At 44.0% G+C, this 23876-nt stretch overlaps 1 protein-coding gene across 3 annotated transcripts; it reads right to left on the bottom strand.

The window, feature by feature from the left end:
* Positions 1–755: 755 nt before the first annotated feature.
* LOC140117292 (putative mitochondrial transporter UCP3) lies at positions 756–22329 on the bottom strand. Of its 3 annotated transcripts, none has more exons than XM_072133833.1 (9): positions 22193–22329; positions 21654–21740; positions 15095–15272; positions 5587–5758; positions 5310–5517; positions 4317–4514; positions 4107–4208; positions 2379–2559; positions 756–1708 (listed from the first exon to the last, which is right to left on the bottom strand). In XM_072133833.1, the coding sequence occupies exons 4-9, from the start codon at positions 5710–5712 to the stop codon at positions 1594–1596; spliced, it is 930 nt and encodes a 309-aa protein (XP_071989934.1). In that variant the 5' UTR covers positions 5713–5758; positions 15095–15272; positions 21654–21740; positions 22193–22329; the 3' UTR covers positions 756–1593. The 3 variants fall into 3 exon arrangements, with proteins under 3 accessions (XP_071989934.1, XP_071989935.1, XP_071989936.1); XM_072133834.1 differs by having other exon boundaries at positions 15095–15220; XM_072133835.1 differs by lacking the exons at positions 15095–15272; positions 21654–21740; positions 22193–22329 and adding an exon at positions 12824–12851.
* Between the last annotated feature and the right edge of the window lie 1547 nt (positions 22330–23876).

Below are 23876 nucleotides of genomic sequence, written 5' to 3'. Positions count from 1 at the left end.
AGATACACAGTTCAGATGACAGTATCACACAGGATAGGATTAGATACACAGCTCAGCAGACTGTATCACACATCATTGGATTAGATACACAGCTCAGCAGGCAGTATCACACAGGATAGGATGAGATGCACAGCTCAGCAGACAGTATCACACAGGATAGGATTAGATACACAGCTCATACGGCAGTATCACACAGGATAGGATTAGATACACAGCTCAGCAGACAGTATCACACAGGATAGGATTAGATAAACAGCTCAGCAGACAGTATCACACAGGATAGGATTAGATACACACCTTAGCCGGCAGTATCACACAGGACAGGATTAGATACACAGCTCAGCAGACAGTATCACACAGGATAGGATTAGATAAACAGCTCAGCAGACAGTATCACACAGGAAAGGATTAGATACTCAGCTCAGCAGACAGTCTCACACAGGATAGGATTAGATACACAGCTCAGCAGCCAGTATCACACAGGATAGGATTAGATTCACAGCTCAGCAGACTGTATCACACAGAAGATGAGATACACAGCTCAGCAGACAGTATCACACAGGATAGGATTAGATTCACAGCTCAGCAGACTGTATCACACAGAAGATGAGATACACAGCTCAGCAGACAGTATCACACAGGCTAGGATTAGATACACAGCTCAGCAGAGTCACACATAATATTTATGGATACAGTGGCTCATCGTCCAGTATCCCACATGACAGGCTTAGATACACCAGTAACACCAGAGAAGATCATTAGAAGACATCATCTTTATTTGTAAACTTGTAGTGGGGCGGCCATTGGCACCTCACACTGGATGCAGTAAACAAGACACACGTGTTGTATGGAAACATGGAATGAATAAAGGACGTCAGTCTCCGCTTCCCTCAGTTATTACTCCTGGCAGTGAATTGGTCGTGGTGCTGGATGTTGCCAGGTGCTGTGATACTCCTTGTACAGGCGTCCATCTTGTTCCCTAAGAGGCCCCATGTTGGCAATGTGGGGGTATATGGGGCACCATTCACAGATAGATTATCATTATATAGGTCATTACTGGGCAGAAGCGCTCTGGTTTTGGGGTATATTTTACCCCCAGTTTTCCACTAAATAAACATATATACACAAGGGCTGATTTAGTAATCTGTATGAAATAGGAGCCATCTTTGTTACCAACAGCAACCAATCAAAGCGCAGCTTCCATTTGTAAAATAGCAAAAACAAAATGAAAGCTGGGCTGTGATTGGTTGCTGTTGGTAACAAAGATGGCTCCTATTTCATAATGTTGTTTACCTGCCCAATATTTACAGTCATGACCGTCTCTTCACCCTTTTGGACCTTGCCCTGTTTTGTACCCACATAACTAGGGTGCAGCATCTATAAACTTATACAAGATGCTAACAAAGCAAAGTTAGTCAGATATTGGCAGAAATGCCCAGTTGAAAGTTATAATCCACCGCAATATAATCCCATTATATAATCCTCCAGTTGTATCCCACCATAAACATGGCTGCCGCAGTCTATGGGCAACTATAGGGTGATCCCCAGGAAGGACTTCCCCACTGTACTGTGACCCCTCAGTGTCTGGGCTCCTTAGTGGGGGTCTTCCCAGGTCCCATGGACCATCATCAGAGCCCTCTTCAGCTGCTCGTAGCTCACAAACATGACGATATTCCAGGAGCCAAGTCTGAGGAACGCGGGGACAAACCTGACAAAAGAAATATCAGAATTATAAGAGAAAACACCACCAAAATCTTCTATTCCTGCCATAAACCCCAAAAATCTAATGTGAAGTCTTTTCTTTTTGTGTATTTAGATTCTGACAGCTGAAGGTTTGTTACAGTGTTATCTAATTCACTGCAATGCTCTATCTAATGCACTGCTTCACTGCCCTTTCTTCAGTGCTGCTGTAGTATTCAACCAGAAGCCTGCTACAGATTTATCTTGGAAGGGGGAGCCAAGGAGGCCAGCAAATTGCAGAGAGCCAAGAGAACAGCAGTTCTGCTTATCTCTAGGCACAATACCAGACCAACTGCAGACAACACAGCAGTGTGAGGACACCCCACTGGAATATACAAATCCATATTTCCTAGCAGTGCATACACAAAGGTATGGTTACACAACTCTCCAGGGAAATTACCTAACCTGCAGAGAGCACAGAGGACAGCAGTGTTCACAGCACAACACAACTTGGGTGCATTTGCTACAATCCTGGAATATAAATCCATATTTCATAGACCTGCTACTTCTTTCATCAATCACAAAGGTCTGATTATGATGGTCAAAATCTGATGGGCAACTTTGGGCATGTAGTATAATACATAAAGTCTGCATCATGCAGCTAAGCAAATTCTCCCCTGGGTGGTATTGTAACTTACCCCTTGTAGAAGGCCAGACTACCCTCATTGACCAACATGGTGAAGGCACAGTTTATTGCATTCTTGTACTGCCCGGCTGTAGAGTTCATATACCGAGTCTTTACCACATCCACAGGAGAAGCCACAATTGTCGTACAGAAGCCAGCACCAAATGCAGCCACAAAATGACAAGGGAGATTATCTAGAGACGAATCATAATTCAGGGGGTCAGTTATAATCCGATGTAACATTGTACACCTCAATACTAAAATGCTACAATATTACTATAATACTGCCCCCTGTATACAAGAATATAACTACTATAATATTGCCCCCTATGTACAAGAATATAACTACTATAATACTGCCCCCTATGTACAAGAATATAACTACTATAATACTGCCCCCAAAGTACAAGAATATAACTACTATAATACTGCCCCCTATGTACAAGAATACAACTACTATAATACTGCTCCCTATGTACAAGAATATAACTACTATAATACTGCCCCCTATGTACAAGAATATAACTACTATAATACTGCCCCCTATGTACAAGAATATAACTACTATAATACTGCCCCCTATGTACAAGAATATAACTACTATAATACTGCCCCCTATGTACAAGAATATAACTACTATAATACTGCCCACTATGTACAAGAATATAACTACTATAATACTGCCCCCTATGTACAAGAATATAACTACTATAATACTGCCCCTATGTACAGGAATATAACTACTATAATACTGCCCCCTATGTACAAGAATATAACTACTATAATACTGCTCCCTATGTACAAGAATATAACTACTATAATACTGCCCCCTATGTACAAGAATATAACTACTATAATACTGCTCCCTATGTACAAGAATATAACTACTATAATACTGCCCCTATGTACAGGAATATAACTAATATAATACTGCCTCCTATGTACAAGAATATAACTACTATAATACTGCCCCCTATGTACAGGAATATAACTACTATAATACTGCCCCCTATGTACAAGAATATAACTACTATAATACTGCCCCCTATGTACAGGAATATAACTACTATAATACTGCCCCCTATGTACAAGAATATAACTACTATAATACTGCCCCCTATGTACAAGAATATAACTACTATAATACTGCCCCCTATGTACAAGAATATAACTACTATAACACTGCCCCCTATGTACAAGAATATAACTACTATAATACTGCCCCCTATGTACAGGAATATAACTACTATAATACTGCCCCCTATGTACAAGAATATAACTACTATAATACTGCCCCCTATGTACAAGAATATAACTACTATATCCTGTTGCATAATTTTTATCGGTGTAGAATAGATAATATTGCTGATCCATTAGGTGTATCTTTGGCTGTGGACATCTTGTCCTCTGTTATCTCTCAGGTGTGCAGATAAGTAATGAGAGTACGAGATCTATTATTGTTATATAATGTGATATATTATCTACAAAGCTGTAAATTACCCAGGAATCCCCTAAAAATACAATTTTTTTTTTTTTTTTTTATACATGACAACAATTGAAACTATAAAAGGACATAAGCAGTACAGGGTGATATGGGGGTAAATCAGTGGTGGTTTGTGTATATAAAACCGTCATATAGTTATATCACTATAGACTGATATAATCTCCTGACAATGGAAGAACATGCCCTGGAGAGCAGGGACGACGCATCTTGTAGGTGTGTACACACAGTACCACTTACCTGTCATGAGCTGGCGGGTCAGGATAGCCTCTTTGATGAGGTCATAGGTCACCAGTTCAGCGCAGTTTACAATGGCATTGCGGGTGATGTTGGGTACGGTCCCTGTGGACAGATAAAGGAAGTTGATAAAATTGAATTTTATAATGACTTAGCACCCCCTGGTGGTCAAATCCATGCGAAAAATGAAAGCTTTTTTTTTTTTCCTCCCACCTTTCCAGAGTCCTCGGACTCCCTCCTCCTTGGCGATGGTCCTGTAGGCGTCCATGGTCCCATTATATCTTCTGTTCCCCTCTATGACTCTGACGTCTGCCTGGAACCTCACCTTCACCACATCTGTGGGCTGAGCGCAGGTGACCGCCATGGCCCCCGTTGTGCATCCGGCGAGAAGGCGGCAAACGACCCCAGAATCTGCAAGACCAAAACTATGGTGATAATGGGCAGAGTGTCAGTCTCAGCGTAGAACAGGTACAAGATGGAATGGTGTTTGGGGTTACGTTTGGGGATAAATTAAGGTTGTTGAAAGTATGTATACATTTTTAAGCGGCCACTGTGATGTCATTGTATTTACTGTGATGTCACTGCTACTGGGTTCCTGTGATGTAATTGTGTATACTGTGATGTCACTGCTACTGGGTCCCTGTGATGTCATTGTGTATACTGTGATGTCACTGCTACTGGGTCCCTGTGATGTCATTGTGTATACTGTGATGTCACTGCTACTGGGTCCCTGTGATGTCATTGTATATACTGTGATGTCACTGCAGCTGGGTCTCTGTGATGTCATTGTGTATATTGTGATGTCACTGCTACTGAGTCTCTGTGATGTCACTGTGTATACTGTGATGTCACTGCTACTGGGTCTCTGTGATGTCATTGTATATACTGTGATGTCACTGCTACTGGGTCCCTGTGATGTCATTGTATATACTGTGATGTCACTGCTACTGGGTCTCTGTGATGTCATTATGTATACAGTGATGTCACTGCTACTGGGTCCCTGTGATGTCATTATGTATACAGTGATGTCACTACTACTGGGTCCCTGTGATATCATTGTATTTACTGTGATGTCACTGCTACTGGGTCCCTGTGATGTCATTGTGTATACTGTGATGTCACTGCTACTGGGTCCCTGTGATGTCACAGTTATTTCTTACAGCAGGGTATTTATATAAAAGCCAAAATCTTAAACGTTGGACTCACTTTCTGACTGGCGACAGTAAAACTGTTTCACGGAGTCATACATCCCGATCCGGATGGAGGCGAAAGTCATCTGTCGCTGCAGCCCGGCCACCAGCCCGTTATAGAGACTGGCGGCCCCCTCCATCTTCACCATGGTGGAGATTGTCCCCATCACCCCCTTGTACTGGACGATGCGGATGCTGGGCTCAGCCAGAGCCTCCCCCTGGATCTGCGGACAGGACAAGGATAAGTCTTTGGAATAAATTCGACCCCCTCCCCATCTTATCATTCAATCTACCTGCAGTCTGACTTTCGCCGTGTCTAGAGGAAAGGTGACTAAATCTGCGATACAGCCCGCTGTACCAGCACCCACAAATTTCACCATCAATGTGGGGGGCACCTCCGAGGGCTTCAGACCGACCATCTTTCTTCAAGTAGGGTTGTAGTTCCCGACTAGTGATATGTGTTACCTGTGAAGATACAAGATGAGAACATAACATAACATTTCCATCATGTCCCAATAATTTGGGTCCGGACTTGCCCATAAAACATCCGATACATTTGTGGGGGGCGCCGGAGACCAGGGCTAGACTTGTCCAAAACGCATCCCATAAAACTACAGGGAATACTGGAGATCAGGACTGATCCTGCCTATAGCATATCCCATACAATTGTTGGGGCCCAGAAAGATCAGGGACGGACGTGTCCATAACAGATCCCGTACAACTACAGAGATCAGGGCCGGGCCTGTCCATAACAGATCCCATACACCTATGGGGGGCCCCAGGGATCAGGGCTGATCCTGCCTATAATACATCCCATATAACTACAGGGGACCCCAGAGATCAGGGCCGGGCCTGTCAATAACGCATCCCATACAACTACAGGGGACCCCAGAGATCAGGGCCATCCATACATCCCTAGAACTCATCCCATACACGTTTTTAAGGTGGTCTTTGGCCTCAAACTTGGCACTGAAATACACCCCCTTAGAAAGAGATAGGTTCCCCATAGTTTTAGCAGGAAATACTGCACTCATCTTCATCTTTCTGCTGTGGATCCAACGATACAGAAAATCTATAAATCAGATTTGTAGGCGGCAGACTATGAAATGCCCTTTCTAGAAAAACCCATTTTCCTATATAAAATCTACTCTAAAGTCTTGTGACAATGAGCAGAGAAGAGTCATATTTTACCTGAGGTGAGTCACTTTAGATGCTTCCATCTTCTGTTCTGTAGCACCTAGAAACATGGTGCTTGTGTAATATTAAAGGTAAGAATCTCATCCTTCAGATTGCATAGTTGGTAAGGTGAGCTGTAGATAAACTTCCTGTATCCAGTTTTGTGATCTAAAAGAGGAGATTTTTTATCTTAGACACAAGCAGAATGTTTCCAGGTGCTACAGAACAGAAGATAGAGGAGTCTAATGTGATGCTCCTCCTGCAGCCTCTAGACTTGACTCATCTCAAGTAAAATGTGACTCTTCTATGCTCATTGTCATATGACTTTGAAAGGGAATTTTTTTTTCATAGGTAAACGGATGAGATTTCACATAACAGAGGGAATTCTAGAATGGCCATTTCACACCGTACATGAGGAGGTTGGGAGTTTAATGGGGTAAAATAAGGTGCAGGTTTCCTTTAAAACCTGAGCCTTACAGAGCAGTGTGAACGAGCCCTTATAGGAATCTTCTGTGGGTGTAATAGTGATGTGGTGATGATAACTCAGCAGTGACGCGATGATTTTCGTCATTTTTTTCATTATTTCCCGTTTTCTATCAGGTCATTTCCTGCTGAGTCACCAAGAAATTACGGTGAAAGTTTTCTGTATGTTCCTTCCTGACATCTTCATTTAAAGGACTCGTCCAGTCTTGTCATTATAATCATTATAAAAAAAAATCTGTAACTTATTATTAACCTCCTAATAGATTTACAGTAAGACTACAAATCAACCAATAGGTGCAAAGTTTTCAGTTGTCAAACTCCTTTGGAAACATGAAAACTGAGCTCTGATTGGTTGCTATGGGTGACTAGGACAGTTTTGATCATTTTCCAGTTCTATATTATGATTTCTCTCCCTTCTCTGCTTGCTGTCAGTGAATGTGAGAACATGTTTATATTAAGTGTCCCCCATACACTGGACTCACCAAAATAAATGCAGATCCTAGGACAGTGGTGGCGAACCTATGGCACGGGTGCCAGAGGTGGCACCCAGGCCTCTACCCAGCACAAATTTGCCAGACTTGATTCAAGGCTTCCTCCTGTGATCCATTACAGCCCTGGACATGCTATGTTCAGTGCTATTTTAAAGGGACACATCCTTGGCTGCCAGGACTACAGGAGGAGCGAGAAGGTATGGACAGAGATGGATTATTGTTGGAGCTCCTGCTCTGGGAACCCCGATTCTTCCTCTTCTGGGGACCCTGGAGGGAAGCTACAATCCAAATTTCTCCATCTTCTTTCTATTGTATTGGTGTCCTTATTATTTTTATGGGGGGAATATATATTTAGAGGGTTTGTATGTTTAGAGGGTCTGTTTGGGTGTGGATTTTTAGGGAGTCTGGTCTAGTGCCTATGAATATTTGGTGTATTTAGTGGCGTCTGTATTTCTAGGTGCTCTCATGGTCATTGTTTTTATGGTGTCTGGTCTAGGGCTGTATTTTTAGGGTAATATGGGTTCTATATTAGGTGACTGATATGGGATCTATATACTGTGTATATGCATTGGGTGTCCGATATGGGGTCTATATACTGGGTATAGTATTGTTTGCCTGATATGAGGTATATATACTATATATTTGTATTAGGTGTCTGATAGGAGGTATATATAGTGTTTATATACATTGCTTGTCTGATATGGGGTCTATATACTGTGTTTATATACATTGGGTATCTGATAAGGGGACTATATACTGTGTATATATATCGTTTGTCTAATATGGGGTCTATATACTGTGTATATGTATTTGGTGTCTGATATGGGGTCTATATACTGTTTATATATACATTGGATATCTGATAAGGGGACTATATACTGTGTATATATATCGTTTGTCTAATATGAAGTCTATATACTGTGTATATGTATTAGGTGTCTAATATGGGGTCTATATACTGGGTATAGTATTGTGTGCCTGATATGAGGTATATATACTATATATTTGTATTAGGTGTCTGATAGGAGGTATATATAGTGTTTACATTGCTTGTCTGATATGGGGTCTATATACTGTGTGTATATACATTGGGTATCTGATATGGGGACTTTATACTGTATATATACATTGGGTGTCTGATATGGGGTGTATATACTGTGTATATACATTGGGTGTCTGATATGGGGTCTATATACTGTGTATATGTATTAGGTGACTGATATGGGGTCTATATACTGTGTATATGCATCAGGTGTCTGATATGGGGGTCTATATACTGTGTGTATATACATTGGGTGTCTGATATGGGGTCTATATACTGTGTATATGTATTAGGTGACTGATATGGGGTCTATATACTGTGTATATACATTGGGTGTCTGATATGGGGTCTATATACTGTGTATATACATTGGGTGTCTGATATGGGGTCTATATACTGTGTGTATATACATTGGGTATCTGATATGGGGTCTATATACTGTGTGTATGTATTAGGTGTCTGATATGGGGACTTTATACTGTGCATACACATTGGGTGTCTGATATGGGGTCTATATACTGTGTATATGTATTGGGTGTCTGATATGGGGTCTATATACTGTGTATATGTATTAGGTGTCTGATATGGGGACTATATACTGTGTATATGTATTAGGTGTCTGATATGAGGTTTATATACTGTGTGTATATACATTGGGTGTCTGATATGGGGTCTATATACTGTGTATATACATTGGGTGTCTGATATGGGGGTCTATATACTGTGTATATGTATTAGGTGTCTGATATGAGGTTTATATACTGTGTGTATATACATTGGGTGTCTGATATGGGGTCTATATACTGTGTATATGTATTAGGTGTCTGATATGAGGTTTATATACTGTGTATATGTATTAGGTGACTGATATGAGGTTTATATACTGTGTGTATATACATTGGGTGTCTGATATGGGGTCTATATACTGTGTATATACATTGGGTGTCTGATATGGGGTCTATATACTGTGTATATACATTGGGTGTCTGATATGGGGTCTATATACTGTGTATATACATTGGGTGTCTGATATGGGGTCTATATACTGTGTATATACATTGGGTGTCTGATATGGGGTCTATATACTGTGTATATGTATTAGGTGACTGATATGAGGTTTATATACTGTGTGTATATACATTGCTTGTCTGATATGGGGTCTATATACTGTGTATATGTATTAGGTGTCTGATATGAGGTTTATATACTGTGTGTATATACATTGCTTGTCTGATATGGGGTCTATATACTGTGTATATGTATTAGGTGTCTGATATGGGGTCTATATACTGTGTATATGTATTAGGTGTCTGATATGAGGTTTATATACTGTGTGTATATACATTGGGTGTCTGATATGGGGTCTATATACTGTGTATATACATTGGGTGTCTGATATGGGGTCTATATACTGTGTATATACATTGGGTGTCTGATATGGGGTCTATATACTGTGTATATACATTGGGTGTCTGATATGGGGTCTATATACTGTGTATATACATTGGGTGTCTGATATGGGGTCTATATACTGTGTATATACATTGGGTGTCTGATATGGGGTCTATATACTGTGTATATGTATTAGGTGTCTGATATGAGGTTTATATACTGTGTATATGTATTAGGTGTCTGATATGGGGACTTTATACTGTGCATACACATTGGGTGTCTGATATGGGGTCTATATACTGTGTATATGTATTGGGTGTCTGATATGGGGTCTATATACTGTGTATATACATTGGGTGTCTGATATGGGGTCTATATACTGTGTATATACATTGGGTGTCTGATATGGGGTCTATATACTGTGTATATACATTGGGTGTCTGATATGGGGTCTATATAGTGTGTATATACATTGGGTATCTGATATGGGGTCTATATACTGTGTATATGTATTAGGTGTCTGATATGGGGACTTTATACTGTGCATACACATTGGGAGTCTGATATGGGGTCTATATACTGTGTATATGTATTGGGTGTCTGATATGGGGTCTATATACTGTGTATATGTATTAGGTGTCTGATATGAGGTTTATATACTGTGTGTATATACATTGGGTGTCTGATATGGGGTCTATATACTGTGTATATACATTGGGTGTCTGATATGGGGTCTATATACTGTGTATATGTATTAGGTGTCTGATATGAGGTTTATATACTGTGTGTATATACATTGGGTGTCTGATATGGGGTCTATATACTGTGTATATGTATTAGGTGTCTGATATGAGGTTTATATACTGTGTATATGTATTAGGTGTCTGATATGGGGTCTATATACTGTGTATATACATTAGGTGTCTGATATGGGGTCTATATACTGTGTATATGTATTAGGTGTCTGATATGAGGTTTATATACTGTGTATATGTATTAGGTGACTGATATGAGGTTTATATACTGTGTGTATATACATTGCTTGTCTGATATGGGGTCTATATACTGTGTATATGTATTAGGTGTCTGATATGGGGTCTATATACTGTGTATATACATTGGGAGTCTGATATGGGGTCTATATACTGTGTATATACATTGGGTGTCTGATATGGGGTCTATATACTGTGTATATACATTGGGTGTCTGATATGGGGGTCTATATACTGTGTGTATATACATTGGGTGTCTGATATGGGGTCTATATACTGTGTATATGTATTAGGTGTCTGATATGGGGTCTATATACTGTGTATATACATTGGGTGTCTGATATGGGGTCTATATACTGTGTATATACATTGGGTGTCTGATATGGGGGTCTATATACTGTGTGTATATACATTGGGTGTCTGATATGGGGTCTATATACTGTGTATATACATTGGGTGTCTGATATGGGGGTCTATATACTGTGTGTATATACATTGGGTGTCTGATATGGGGTCTATATACTGTGTATATGTATTAGGTGTCTGATATGGGGTCTATATACTGTGTATATACATTGGGAGTCTGATATGGGGTCTATATACTGTGTATATGTATTAGGTGTCTGATATGAGGTTTATATACTGTGTGTATATACATTGGGTGTCTGATATGGGGTCTATATACTGTGTATATGTATTAGGTGTCTGATATGGGGTCTATATACTGTGTATATACATTGGGTGTCTGATATGGGGTCTATATACTGTGTATATACATTGGGTGTCTGATATGGGGTCTATATACTGTGTATATGTATTAGGTGTCTGATATGAGGTTTATATACTGTGTATATGTATTAGGTGACTGATATGAGGTTTATATACTGTGTGTATATACATTGCTTGTCTGATATGGGGTCTATATACTGTGTATATGTATTAGGTGTCTGATATGGGGTCTATATACTGTGTATATACATTGGGAGTCTGATATGGGGTCTATATACTGTGTATATACATTGGGTGTCTGATATGGGGTCTATATACTGTGTATATACATTGGGTGTCTGATATGGGGTCTATATACTGTGTATATGTATTAGGTGACTGATATGGGGTCTATATAGTGTGTGTGTATATACATTGCTTGTCTGATATGGGGTTTATATAGAGTATATGTATATACACCCAAATTGTTCAACAATATTTTCTGTTCAGGGCCGTAGGAAAGCTGGGTGACAGCCCCTATGGGTATCTTCACAAGTCTCCGTGGGGGACTTGTTATACAGTGATTTGCACCATATTATATATTTCTGCTCTGCTGGAGTCCAAAAAAGCTGGGTGACAGCGCAAGATACACCAGAGATGTGTCCTCATTGCTCTTCACCCAACAACAGCTGAAAGATGACAGAGGTGCATCTCTTTTTTAGGGAACTGTCTCCCAGATTTGGGGTGATGCGAGTGCAGATGGGCAGGAATATGGGTGAAGGGTGACACTTGTTGACATCTCAGCGGGTGCCATGACATGTGACCTTACCCGGGTGCTGATCACTGAGATATGGGAAGCAAGTAACGGGATCTGCAGCATCCAGCCCTGCCAAGTCCTACACTGACCCATCACCCCATGTGCTCACCCCGACCAGAATACACAGGACCCGTCACCTGCATGGGGGACAACTCCTCATATCCCTCATCACCCATTTCTCCTTAATACATTATATGTGTCAGTCTTTACTGCAGCTCTTGCATTCCATTCATGAACATGAACATGAAGAGTGAGCAGATAACAATGATGAACACATTCGCCACGTTCTCACAGACTCATCATTGGGGAGGATGAATTAAAGGGTTTCCTAATGCATAGACTGATATAGTAAAAATAGCCCTTTAAGGGAGGCAGAGCAGAGAGGACCCATCGGAGATCATTGTCATATAGGGAGATAGTAAAAGTTACCTGGTCCGTCCTACATCCCGATGTCTGACGAGGCAGGTAGATCTGTATATATAGGTTTGATGGTATATATATATATATACGGTTTGTGTGCATTGTATGTAGGTTCCCAATCCCTGGCCCCGGGCGTCTTCCTTCTCCCCATTATTCTACGCCCCATCTGCCTCATTGTCTCTCTTCTGACGCTTTACCTCCATCTTTCTATAGAATATAACAATCCCGACTACATACAGAAAGACATGACAGTAAATTCCTTTCTTATTATAGATCTTCTTAATCCTGGGCCCGGGGCGGAGGCCAGAAACCCCATAAACACAGGGATACGGGTTGTGTCAGCGCAGGATTATCCTCGTTACATCAAAGGGGGAGGAGCTAAGAGTCACCTAAAAGTTTTTTTTTTTTTGTACATTTTTGAAATTATAATTATGTATTTATAGTCTAAAAATTGATTGGGTTGTAGAATAGGAGCCATTTAGAAACCAAGATGAGGTAGCCGAATAATTTTAGCATCTTCCTGACGGACTATTATAAAGTGACCCCCATCCATTAGCCAAAAAATATGTTCATAAAGTTGTCCCCAAAGTCTCTGACTAAGGTTCAGGATACAAGAGGAAGTTCTTGGGTATGAAAGTCTCATGATATCACCCTGTGCCATTGCTTGGCTCCTCTTATATAAAGGCAATGGGGCAAAATTTACTTACCTGGTCCTGTCGCGATCCCCCGATCCGGACGGTCCGACGAAGATGAAGTCCGGCGCGATTCATGAAGATCGTGCACCCGAGTTCCTGCATCAGTCGCTTCTGCACCGACGTCCGCTGGAGTTCACCTTCTCCTTCCCGATGCTTGTAATGCATGTCTTACGACACAATTCTGAATGTTAAATCCCGCGTGTAGTCCGAATCCGTCGTGTTGTCCAATGGCCCGCCCCCAGATTTCTGTCGCGTGCAAGCCGGCACCGATGTGGCAAAATCCGATCGCATACGCCAAAATCCCCTGTTAAATGTGGCACAAAACGGAATTCGTCGGGTAACCTGCCGAAAATGGGCTCCGCGGACCCTTAGTAAATGAGCCCCAAAGTCCAGGATTTTATAGAAAAGTTAAAAAAAAAACAAACACCTTTAAAAAAAAAACAAAACAAAACAGTGCCACCCTTTTATTCAGGTTGTATGTGGCATTACAACCTGCCGTCATTCACTCAACTCAGGCACAACTCATAGACATGTGGAGAACTTTTACTGCAAGGAGGCAGCCACGTTTATTTTCTAATTTCGGAGCTCCCCTTTAAATTGCAGTAAAAATGGCAATAAAAAATTAAATTTTTTTTTTTTTAAAACAGATACAAATGTAAAATTTGGAAATAATGTGATATAAAAATATAAAACTAAATATAAAATAGTAAAAAAAAAAAAACGGTACAAATGTTTGTGGTGCAAAGCAATAAAAAAAAAATGTAAAATTTTGGTTAAAAAAAAAATTGCTGAAAACAATATAAAAAGCTACTTTTCTAACAAAAAAATTATGAAATAGCATTTTAAAAATATATTAAAATATTTTTAAATTAAAAAAAAAAAAAAAAGGAAATCACTATTTAGTTGGTAAATTTGTATCACAAATAAATATATAATACGACTATTAAAAAAGAGAATTAAAAATTTTCTAATTGAAATATTCCTTACAAGTTTTCTTTTTCAGTTCAATCAACCAAATTTTAGGTAAAATAAAAAAGAAACCGGGTAAATTGAAGAACCAAAGTTTCTGCTGAGACTTAAGTTTTTTATAGACTTCATTGTATGGTTAGCAGATGTTTTTGTATAATTTTGTACATATACAGGCGGTCCCCTACTTAAGGACACCCGACTTACAGACAACCCATAGTTACAGACGGACCCCTCTGCCCCATGTGACCTCTGATGAAGCTCTCTGGATGCTTTACTATAGTCCCAGACTGCAATGATCAGCTGTAAGGCGTCTGTAATGAAGCTTTATTGATAATTCTTGGTCCATTTACACCAAAAATTTTGAAACTCCAATTGTCACTGGGGCAAAAGAAAAAAAATTGTCTAGAACTTCCATGATAAAATATACAGTTTCGACTTACATACAAATTCAACTTAAGAACAAACCTGTATGTAACCCGGGGACTGCCTGTATAATTATTATCATGTATTATTGTTCTATTTATTGTTATTCGTTCTGTATTGCTTTCTCGTACAGTTTGTTATACAGGTATGTTCTGTATATTATCTATCATTGTATCATAGCTGGTGACATTACCTGCAGCGCTGTGTCCCCTGCGCCTCCTTGGTTGTGTCCCTCCGGGGTCTGGCTCCAGTCTTGGCAGGGAGGAGCGGGACCTTAGCTTTTATATTTTGGGCAGAGCGGTCTCATCTGGTTACAAGACTCCAGGATCAGGGGGCAGAAAACAGGGATCACTTGTCACTTGTGTAAATCACTACATGACGCCGAACAAAGCACAAAGACCCCCGGCCTGTAAGACCCCGTTCACACTGACCCTAATATAATGCACCAGAACCAAATTCCTAAATTATGTGTATCCGATATGCATTCCACCCCCCCCCCCCATATGACAGTATTCGGGGGGTCAAGTGACTTCAGTTATAGGACAGTCCAGTATCAGTGTAAAAGCATTCTGGGGCCTAGGAAAGATGGGTGACAGCCTCTATGGGACTTGGGGTCCCTGAATTTGGGATGGCGCCCTGTGACCATGTGCTGTAACACTCATCACTGCTGTGGATCACTATAGGTACAGTATGGGGGCTTATGGGGGCTCCATGGTTGGCACTAGTATGGGGGCACTGTGCCATGACACTATATAACACTATAAGCAGAGTATCCATCACTCTTATAGGGGCACTGTGCCCAAATGATGCCCCAACACTATAAAGTACTAGAGGGACAGTAGTCTACACTCCTATAGGGGGCGCTGTACTATAACACTATAAAGTACTAGAGGCACAGTAGCCTACACTCCTATAGGGGGCGCTGTACTGTAACACTATAAAGTACTAGAGGGACAGTAGTCTACACTCCTATAGGGGGCGCTGTACTGTAACACTATAAAGTACTAGAGGGACAGTTGTCTACACTCCTATAGGGGGCGCTGTACTGTAACACTATAAAGTACTAGAGGGACAGTAGCCTACACTCCTATAGGGGGCGCTGTACTGTAACACTATAAAGTACTAGAGGGACAGTAGCCTACACTCCTATAGGGGGCGCTGTACTGTAACACTATAAAGTACTAGAGGGACAGTTGTCTACACTCCTATAGGGGGCGCTGTACTGTAACACTATAAAGTACTAGAGGGACAGTAGCCTACACTCCTATAGGGGGCGCTGTACTGTAACACTATAAAGTACTAGAGGGACAGTAGCCTACACTCCTATAGGGGGCGCTGTACTGTAACACTATAAAGTACTAGAGGGACAGTAGCCTACACTCCTATAGGGGGCGCTGTACTGTAACACTATAAAGTACTAGAGGGACAGTAGTCTACACTCCTATAGGGGGCGCTGTACTGTAACACTATAAAGAACTAGAGGGACAGTAGCCTACACTCCTATAGGGGGCGCTGTACTGTAACACTATAAAGTACTAGAGGGACAGTAGCCTACACTCCTATAGGGGGCGCTGTACTGTAACACTATAAAGTACTAGAGGGACAGTAGTCTACACTCCTATAGGGGGCGCTGTACTGTAACACTATAAAGTACTAGAGGGACAGTTGTCTACACTCCTATAGGGGGCGCTGTACTGTAACACTATAAAGTACTAGAGGGACAGTAGCCTACACTCCTATAGGGGGCGCTGTACTGTAACACTATAAAGTACTAGAGGGACAGTAGTCTACACTCCTATAGGGGGCGCTGTACTGTAACACTATAAAGTACTAGAGGGACAGTAGCCTACACTCCTATAGGGGGCGCTGTACTGTAACACTATAAAGTACTAGAGGGACAGTAGCCTACACTCCTATAGGGGGCGCTGTACTGTAACACTATAAAGTACTAGAGGGACAGTAGTCTACACTCCTATAGGGGGCGCTGTACTGTAACACTATAAAGTACTAGAGGGACAGTTGTCTACACTCCTATAGGGGGCGCTGTACTGTAACACTATAAAGTACTAGAGGGACAGTAGCCTACACTCCTATAGGGGGCGCTGTACTGTAACACTATAAAGTACTAGAGGGACAGTAGTCTACACTCCTATAGGGGGCGCTGTACTGTAACACTATAAAGTACTAGAGGGACAGTTGTCTACACTCCTATAGGGGGCGCTGTACTGTAACACTATAAAGTACTAGAGGGACAGTAGCCTACACTCCTATAGGGGGCGCTGTACTGTAACACTATAAAGTACTAGAGGGACAGTAGTCTACACTCCTATAGGGGGCGCTGTACTGTAACACTATAAAGTACTAGAGGGACAGTAGTCTACACTCCTATAGGGGGCGCTGTACTGTAACACTATAAAGTACTAGAGGGACAGTAGCCTACACTCCTATAGGGGGCGCTGTACTGTAACACTATAAAGTACTAGAGGGACAGTAGTCTACACTCCTATAGGGGGCGCTGTACTGTAACACTATAAAGTACTAGAGGGACAGTAGCCTACACTCCTATAGGGGGCGCTGTACTGTAACACTATAAAGTACTAGAGGGACAGTTGTCTACACTCCTATAGGGGGCGCTGTACTGTAACACTATAAAGTACTAGAGGGACAGTAGCCTACACTCCTATAGGGGGCGCTGTACTGTAACACTATAAAGTACTAGAGGGACAGTAGTCTACACTCCTATAGGGGGCGCTGTACTGTAACACTATAAAGTACTAGAGGGACAGTAGTCTACACTCCTATAGGGGGCGCTGTACTGTAACACTATAAAGTACTAGAGGGACAGTAGTCTACACTCCTATAGGGGGCGCTGTACTGTAACACTATAAAGTACTAGAGGGACAGTAGTCTACACTCCTATAGGGGGCGCTGTACTGTAACACTATAAAGTACTAGAGGGACAGTAGCCTACACTCCTATAGGGGGCGCTGTACTGTAACACTATAAAGTACTAGAGGGACAGTTGTCTACACTCCTATAGGGGGCGCTGTACTGTAACACTATAAAGTACTAGAGGGACAGTAGTCTACACTCCTATAGGGGGCGCTGTACTGTAACACTATAAAGTACTAGAGGGACAGTAGTCTACACTCCTATAGGGGGCGCTGTACTGTAACACTATAAAGTACTAGAGGGACAGTTGTCTACACTCCTATAGGGGGCGCTGTACTGTAACACTATAAAGTACTAGAGGGACAGTAGTCTACACTCCTATAGGGGGCGCTGTACTGTAACACTATAAAGTACTAGAGGGACAGTAGCCTACACTCCTATAGGGGGCGCTGTACTGTAACACTATAAAGTACTAGAGGGACAGTAGCCTACACTCCTATAGGGGGCGCTGTACTGTAACACTATAAAGTACTAGAGGGACAGTAGTCTACACTCCTATAGGGGGCGCTGTACTGTAACACTATAAAGTACTAGAGTACTGTACTCTACACTCTTGTATAATGTGGTACACTGAGTATTTTACATTCTTGTGGGGGTAATAGAGAGCCAGGGGTAGCGGGATCTGTGTTTCAATTGTTATCTCAGTCCCGCACACAAGGACCTGTGGGTGCTTAGTGTCCCAAATAAGGTTTTCTTTAAAGTTCTAGTTTTCCACTCTTCAGAAATCTCATTGTGTTGTATTTTACAAAGAAGACATCCGACCGCTCCTGACCGTGCATCAGCCATAGCGGCAGCGAGCTCTATAGTGTCTCTGCTCGTACAGTACAGAATCCTGTATAGGGAAGAGGTACCCAAAGGGAAGAGTCGAGGAGGGGGACAGGGGAGTCTAGAGGAGGGGGGCAGGGGAGTCTGGAGGAGGAGGAAGGGGGACAGGGGAGTCTGGAGGAGGAGGAAGGGGGACAGGGGAGTCTGGAGGAGGAGGAAGGGGGACAGGGGAGTCTGGAGGAGGAGGAAGGGGGACAGGGGAGTCTGGAGGAGGAGGAAGGGGGACAGGGGAGTCTGGAGGAGGAGGAAGGGGGACAGGGGAGTCTGGAGGAGGAGGAAGGGGGACAGGGGAGTCTGGAGGGGGACAGGGGAGTCTGGAGGAGGAGGAGAGGGACAGGGGAGTCTGGAGGAGGAGGAGAGGGACAGGGGAGTCTGGAAGGGGGGGGGACAGGGGAGTCTGGAGGGGGGGGGGACAGGGGAGTCTGGAGGGGGAGGAAGGGGGGCAGGGGAGTCTGGAGGAGGAGGAGGAGAGGGACAGGGGGGTCTGGAGGAGGAGGAGAGGGACAATGGGGGTCTGGAGGAGGGGGGACAGGGGAGTCTGGAGGAGGAGGGGGGACAGGGGAGTCTGGAGGAGGAGGGGGGACAGGGGAGTCTGGAGGAGGAGGGGCAGGGGAGTCTGGAGGAGGAGGGGCAGGGGAGTCTGGAGGAGGAGGGGCAGGGGAGTCTGGAGGAGGAGGAAGGGGGACAGGGGAGTCTGGAGGAGGAGGAAGGGGGACAGGGGAGTCTGGAGGAGGAGGGACAGGGGAGTCTGGAGGAGGAGGAAGGGGGACAGGGGAGACTGGAGGAGGAGGAAGGGGGACAGGGGAGACTGGAGGAGGAGGAAGGGGGACAGGGGAGTCTGGAGGAGGAGGAAGGGGGACAGGGGAGTCTGGAGGAGGAGGAAGGGGGACAGGGGAGTCTGGAGGAGGAGGAAGGGGGACAGGGGAGTCTGGAGGAGGAGGAAGGGGGACAGGGGAGTCTGGAGGAGGAGGAAGGGGGACAGGGGAGTCTGGAGGAGGAGGAAGGGGGACAGGGGAGTCTGGAGGAGGAGGAAGGGGGACAGGGGAGTCTGGAGGAGGAGGGGGGGCAGGGGAGTCTGGAGGAGGAGGGGTGGCAGGGGAGTCTGGAGGAGGAGGGGGGGGGGCAGGGGAGTCTGAAGGAGGAGGGGTGGCAGGGGAGTCTGGAGGAGGAGGGGGGGGGCAGCGGAGTCTGGAGGAGGAGGACAGAGGGGTCTGGATTGTCGCATTATTGCCATTCCCAGGGTGCATGTGGATGGGGACTTGGCTGATATTGGAAGTAAATGAAGGGGTTTAACTTTCCATTGAAAATAAATTGCCCCCCATGTGTGAGGCCTCAGCTGTCTATATGTTATCTGCCCCATGGATGCCACTTCCCTCTCATGTGGCAGTTCAGCTGTTTCTGGGCACTTCTAGGACAGCTGGGTGCAGCCTGTGGTCATGGGGGGATGTCAGGGAGGCACTAGTGTCCGGCACTGTAAGGGTCCTGACATCCGGGGCAGTGTCACACTTTCCCCTGCGTCACCCAAGTCTCAACATCCCACAAGAAGTAAATAACAGAAGACCCGGCAGGGCCCTGTGATTGGCTGGAGGCGTGAGGCTCGGCCAATCAGAATCAGGGGCTGGTGGAGGGCCCGATCCGGGTGACTGTATGTCCCGATACACCGCAGGTTGTTTACCGGAGCCCGAAACCTGATCCCAACCGAGGAACATCCCACAGATACTGTATCTACTGTGCAGACTGTATCACACCGGATATGATTAGATACACAGCTCAGCAGGCAGTATCACACATGATAGGATTAGATACACAGCTCAGCAGACAGTATCACACAGGAGAGGATTAGATACACAGCCCAGCAGACAGTATCACACAGGATAGGATTAGATACACAGCTCAGCAGACTGTATCACCCAGGATAGGATTAGATACACAGCTCAGCACACAGTATCACACAGGATAGGATTAGATACACAGCTCAGCAGTCAGTATCACACAGGATAGGATTAGATACACAGCTCAGCAGACAGTATCACACAGGATAGGATTATATACACAGCTCAGCAGTCAGTATCACACAGGATAGGATTAGATACACAGCTCAGCAGACAGTATCACAGAGGACAGGATTAGATACACAGCGCAGCAGACAGTATCACACAGGATAGGATTATATACACAGCTCAGCAGCCAGTATCACACAGGATAGGATTAGATACACAGCTCAGCAGACAGTATCACACAGGATAGGATTAGATACACAGCTCAGCAGATGGTATCACACAGGATAGGATTAGATACACAGCGCAGCAGACAGTATCACACAGGATAGGATTAGATACACAGCTCAGCAGCCAGTATCACACAGGATAGGATTAGATACACAGCTCAGCAGACAGTATCACACAGGATAGGATTAGATACACAGCTCAGCAGACAGTATCACACAGGATAGGATTAGATACACAGCTCAGCACACAGTATCACACAGGATAGGTTTAGATACACAGCTCAGCAGACAGTATCACACAGGAGAGGATTAGATACACAGCTCAGCACACAGTATCACACAGGATAGGATTAGATACACAGCGCAGCAGACAGTATCACACAGGAGAGGATTAGATACACAGCTCAGCACACAGTATCACACAGGATAGGATTAGATACACAGCTCAGCAGACAGTATCACACAGGATAGGTTTAGATACACAGCTCAGCAGACAGTATCACACAGGATAGGATTAGATACACAGCTCAGCAGACAGTATCACACAGGATAGGATTAGATACACAGCTCAGCAGACAGTATCACACAGGATAGGATTAGATACACAGCTCAGCAGACAGTATCACACAGGAGAGGATTAGATACACAGCTCAGCAGACAGTATCACACAGGATAGGATTAGATACACAGCTCAGCAGACAGTATCACACAGGATAGGATTAGATACACAGCCCCTGTAGATGATTACTGGGTGATAGTATTGTGTGTCTTCTCTCTGGGGTTGCGGTACGGGCGGCTTGGATACGTCTTGTATACTCTCCTGCGCTTTGTGTCGCTAAGAAAAGAAAACATTAAGTGAAAACAATCAGGTCCAAGGTGAACTTTTCTCTCATCCTCTTAACCCCTTAAGGAAACCAACTCCGGCCTCTTAGGCTATGAACACCTGTGTACACCTGTTATACACCTGTGTGTCTGTGTCTCCATGGTAACAGACTACAATCACACCCTGTGTAGTCGGATCCTGCTCCAGCGTCCATGTCTCATCCTGCAGCGATGCGACTTTGCCATTGGTTTTCATCCTTGACCTGCAGATCTACCCTAATGACCCTGGCCGGCCAATCAGCTGCTTTGTAGTCTGTTACCATGGAGACACATATATTTGCATTGTAGCTGTAGACACAAAACAGATATTTAACCAGATTTTGTCAAAGTAGAAGGAAAGCCATCACAGACTAATCCATAGATATAATAGAAACCTCACCGGAGAGGGAATAGCGGAGCACTCACCTGCACCCGGAGGCTCTGGCTGAGCAGGCTATCTTGTCCCGGTCTTGTATATGACAGATCCCCGCAGGGACATCTCTGCCTCGCTGTGATAAGACGCTGCTGAGTCACATCATCATTACACAGCGGGACCTGATCTGCCCCCATAACGAGAGGTCCTGTGGGATTTACAAGATCTCTGCTGCCTGTCAGTGACTGGGCCCCGTTCACATTCTCATCCTCACCTGCAGGGTTTGTTACAGTGTATCAGACAGGTTTGTTCACAGGTTGGGACCCTGCTGAGCATGCAGGTGTATAGAAGGAATAGCTGTCAGCTGTGTTAAAGGGATTGTTCAAAAGGTGGTGATGTGCACCCCCACCCTGCACGGCAATCATCTATGGGGCTGAGCATGCACCTCCATCCCATGATTACCCAGTAATCAGCCTCTCATCCCCTTATCCTGGGGTCGCTATGAGCAGGTATCCTGTCTCCTCGCAGCGGATGATCCCCAGATGTAAGCGATTATGGGTGGGGGTGGGGGGTGCACATGTGGGTGACGGGTGATGTGCAGGGGGAGTGAGTGACTCAGCAAGTTGGATCATTTTTATAATTCACTTTTACTGGGAGGCTCAGCCAATAAGAAGCCTTGTTACAGGAGGTGTGTGCCCCTCCTCATCCAGGTGGGGTCCTGGGGGGCGCATTGCATGGATGGATCTGTAGCCGCAAAGGAGGAGTGAAAATCGTGTGAGATTTGGTAAGAGTCGCCATTTACTAAAGCTGAAGGGAAACCTAGGGTAGAAGGTTACGATGGAGCAGTTCAATGCAGAGAGCACAGAGCACAGCAGTGTGAGGACACACCCATAGTGCACTTGAAAAAGCAATAATCCTGGAATACAAATCCATATATCACAGTCCTGCTGCTACTAACAACATAGAAAGGTTTCATAACACATCTCTCCAGGGACAATACATAACACTGGCTGCAGAGAGCACAGCAGTGTGAGGACACGCCCTAGTACAATACGGGAATATCACAGTCCTGCTGCTACTAACAAACACAAAGGTCTGATTACCCATCTCTCCAGGGACAATACCTAACACTGGCTGCAGAGAGCACAGAGCACAGCAGTGTGAGGACACATCCCCAGTACAGTCCTGGAATATAAATCCATATATCACACTGGCTGCAGTCTGTAGGGTCACACCTGCTGACAGGTTCCCTTTAAATCCTAAATTCCAGTATTAGCAGCACCTTCATATAGTCCCTCACCCCTGACCCCTTTCTGGGTGTGGCCTCTTGGCAGCGCCCCGTGTTGTTGTAACCTAAGCTTTGTTCTACGGATGTGAGGATCGGGTCAGAACCGAAAGGTCACAAGTATCTGGGAGAAAGGTCGATGTGATGCCGGAGCCAGGACTGGGAGCAGATGATCTTCCTGGCAGCGGACCACAGAGCTCACACTCTACACTCCCCAGGTCAATGACCAGCAGCAGCCAATCAGCGGTGAGGACTTGGCCCAATATAACAAAGGGGGTTTCCAATAATTTACACACAAGGGTTAAATGAACAGTTCACCCCCCCCTCCCAACCCGATTCATCTCTCCAGATGCTCTGCCTAGGGGTCAGTGTGTACTGTGGGGCTGGCGGTCCGTTCATGAAGCAGGAGGCTCAGGATGCACAACCTGCTTACACTGCAAGGCATGATGGGA

Source organism: Engystomops pustulosus, chromosome 2 (assembly GCF_040894005.1).
Source record: "Engystomops pustulosus chromosome 2, aEngPut4.maternal, whole genome shotgun sequence".
NCBI lineage: Eukaryota > Metazoa > Chordata > Amphibia > Anura > Leptodactylidae > Engystomops > Engystomops pustulosus.
This window is presented reverse-complemented; position numbering and strand designations above follow the sequence as displayed.

Bases quoted from the DNA above. Each gene is read 5' to 3' on its own strand.
- LOC140117292 (XM_072133833.1), bottom strand. From the start codon at position 5,712: ATGGTCGGTCTGAAGCCCTCGGAGGTGCCCCCCACATTGATGGTGAAA. The intron at 4,209-4,316 runs GTGGGAGGAAAA...ATCTGTCCACAG, and splicing joins AGTCCGAGGACTCTGGAAAG to GGACCGTACCCAACATCACC. The intron at 2,560-4,106 runs GTAAGTGGTACT...ATTCGTCTCTAG, and splicing joins GACCCGCCAGCTCATGACAG to ATAATCTCCCTTGTCATTTT.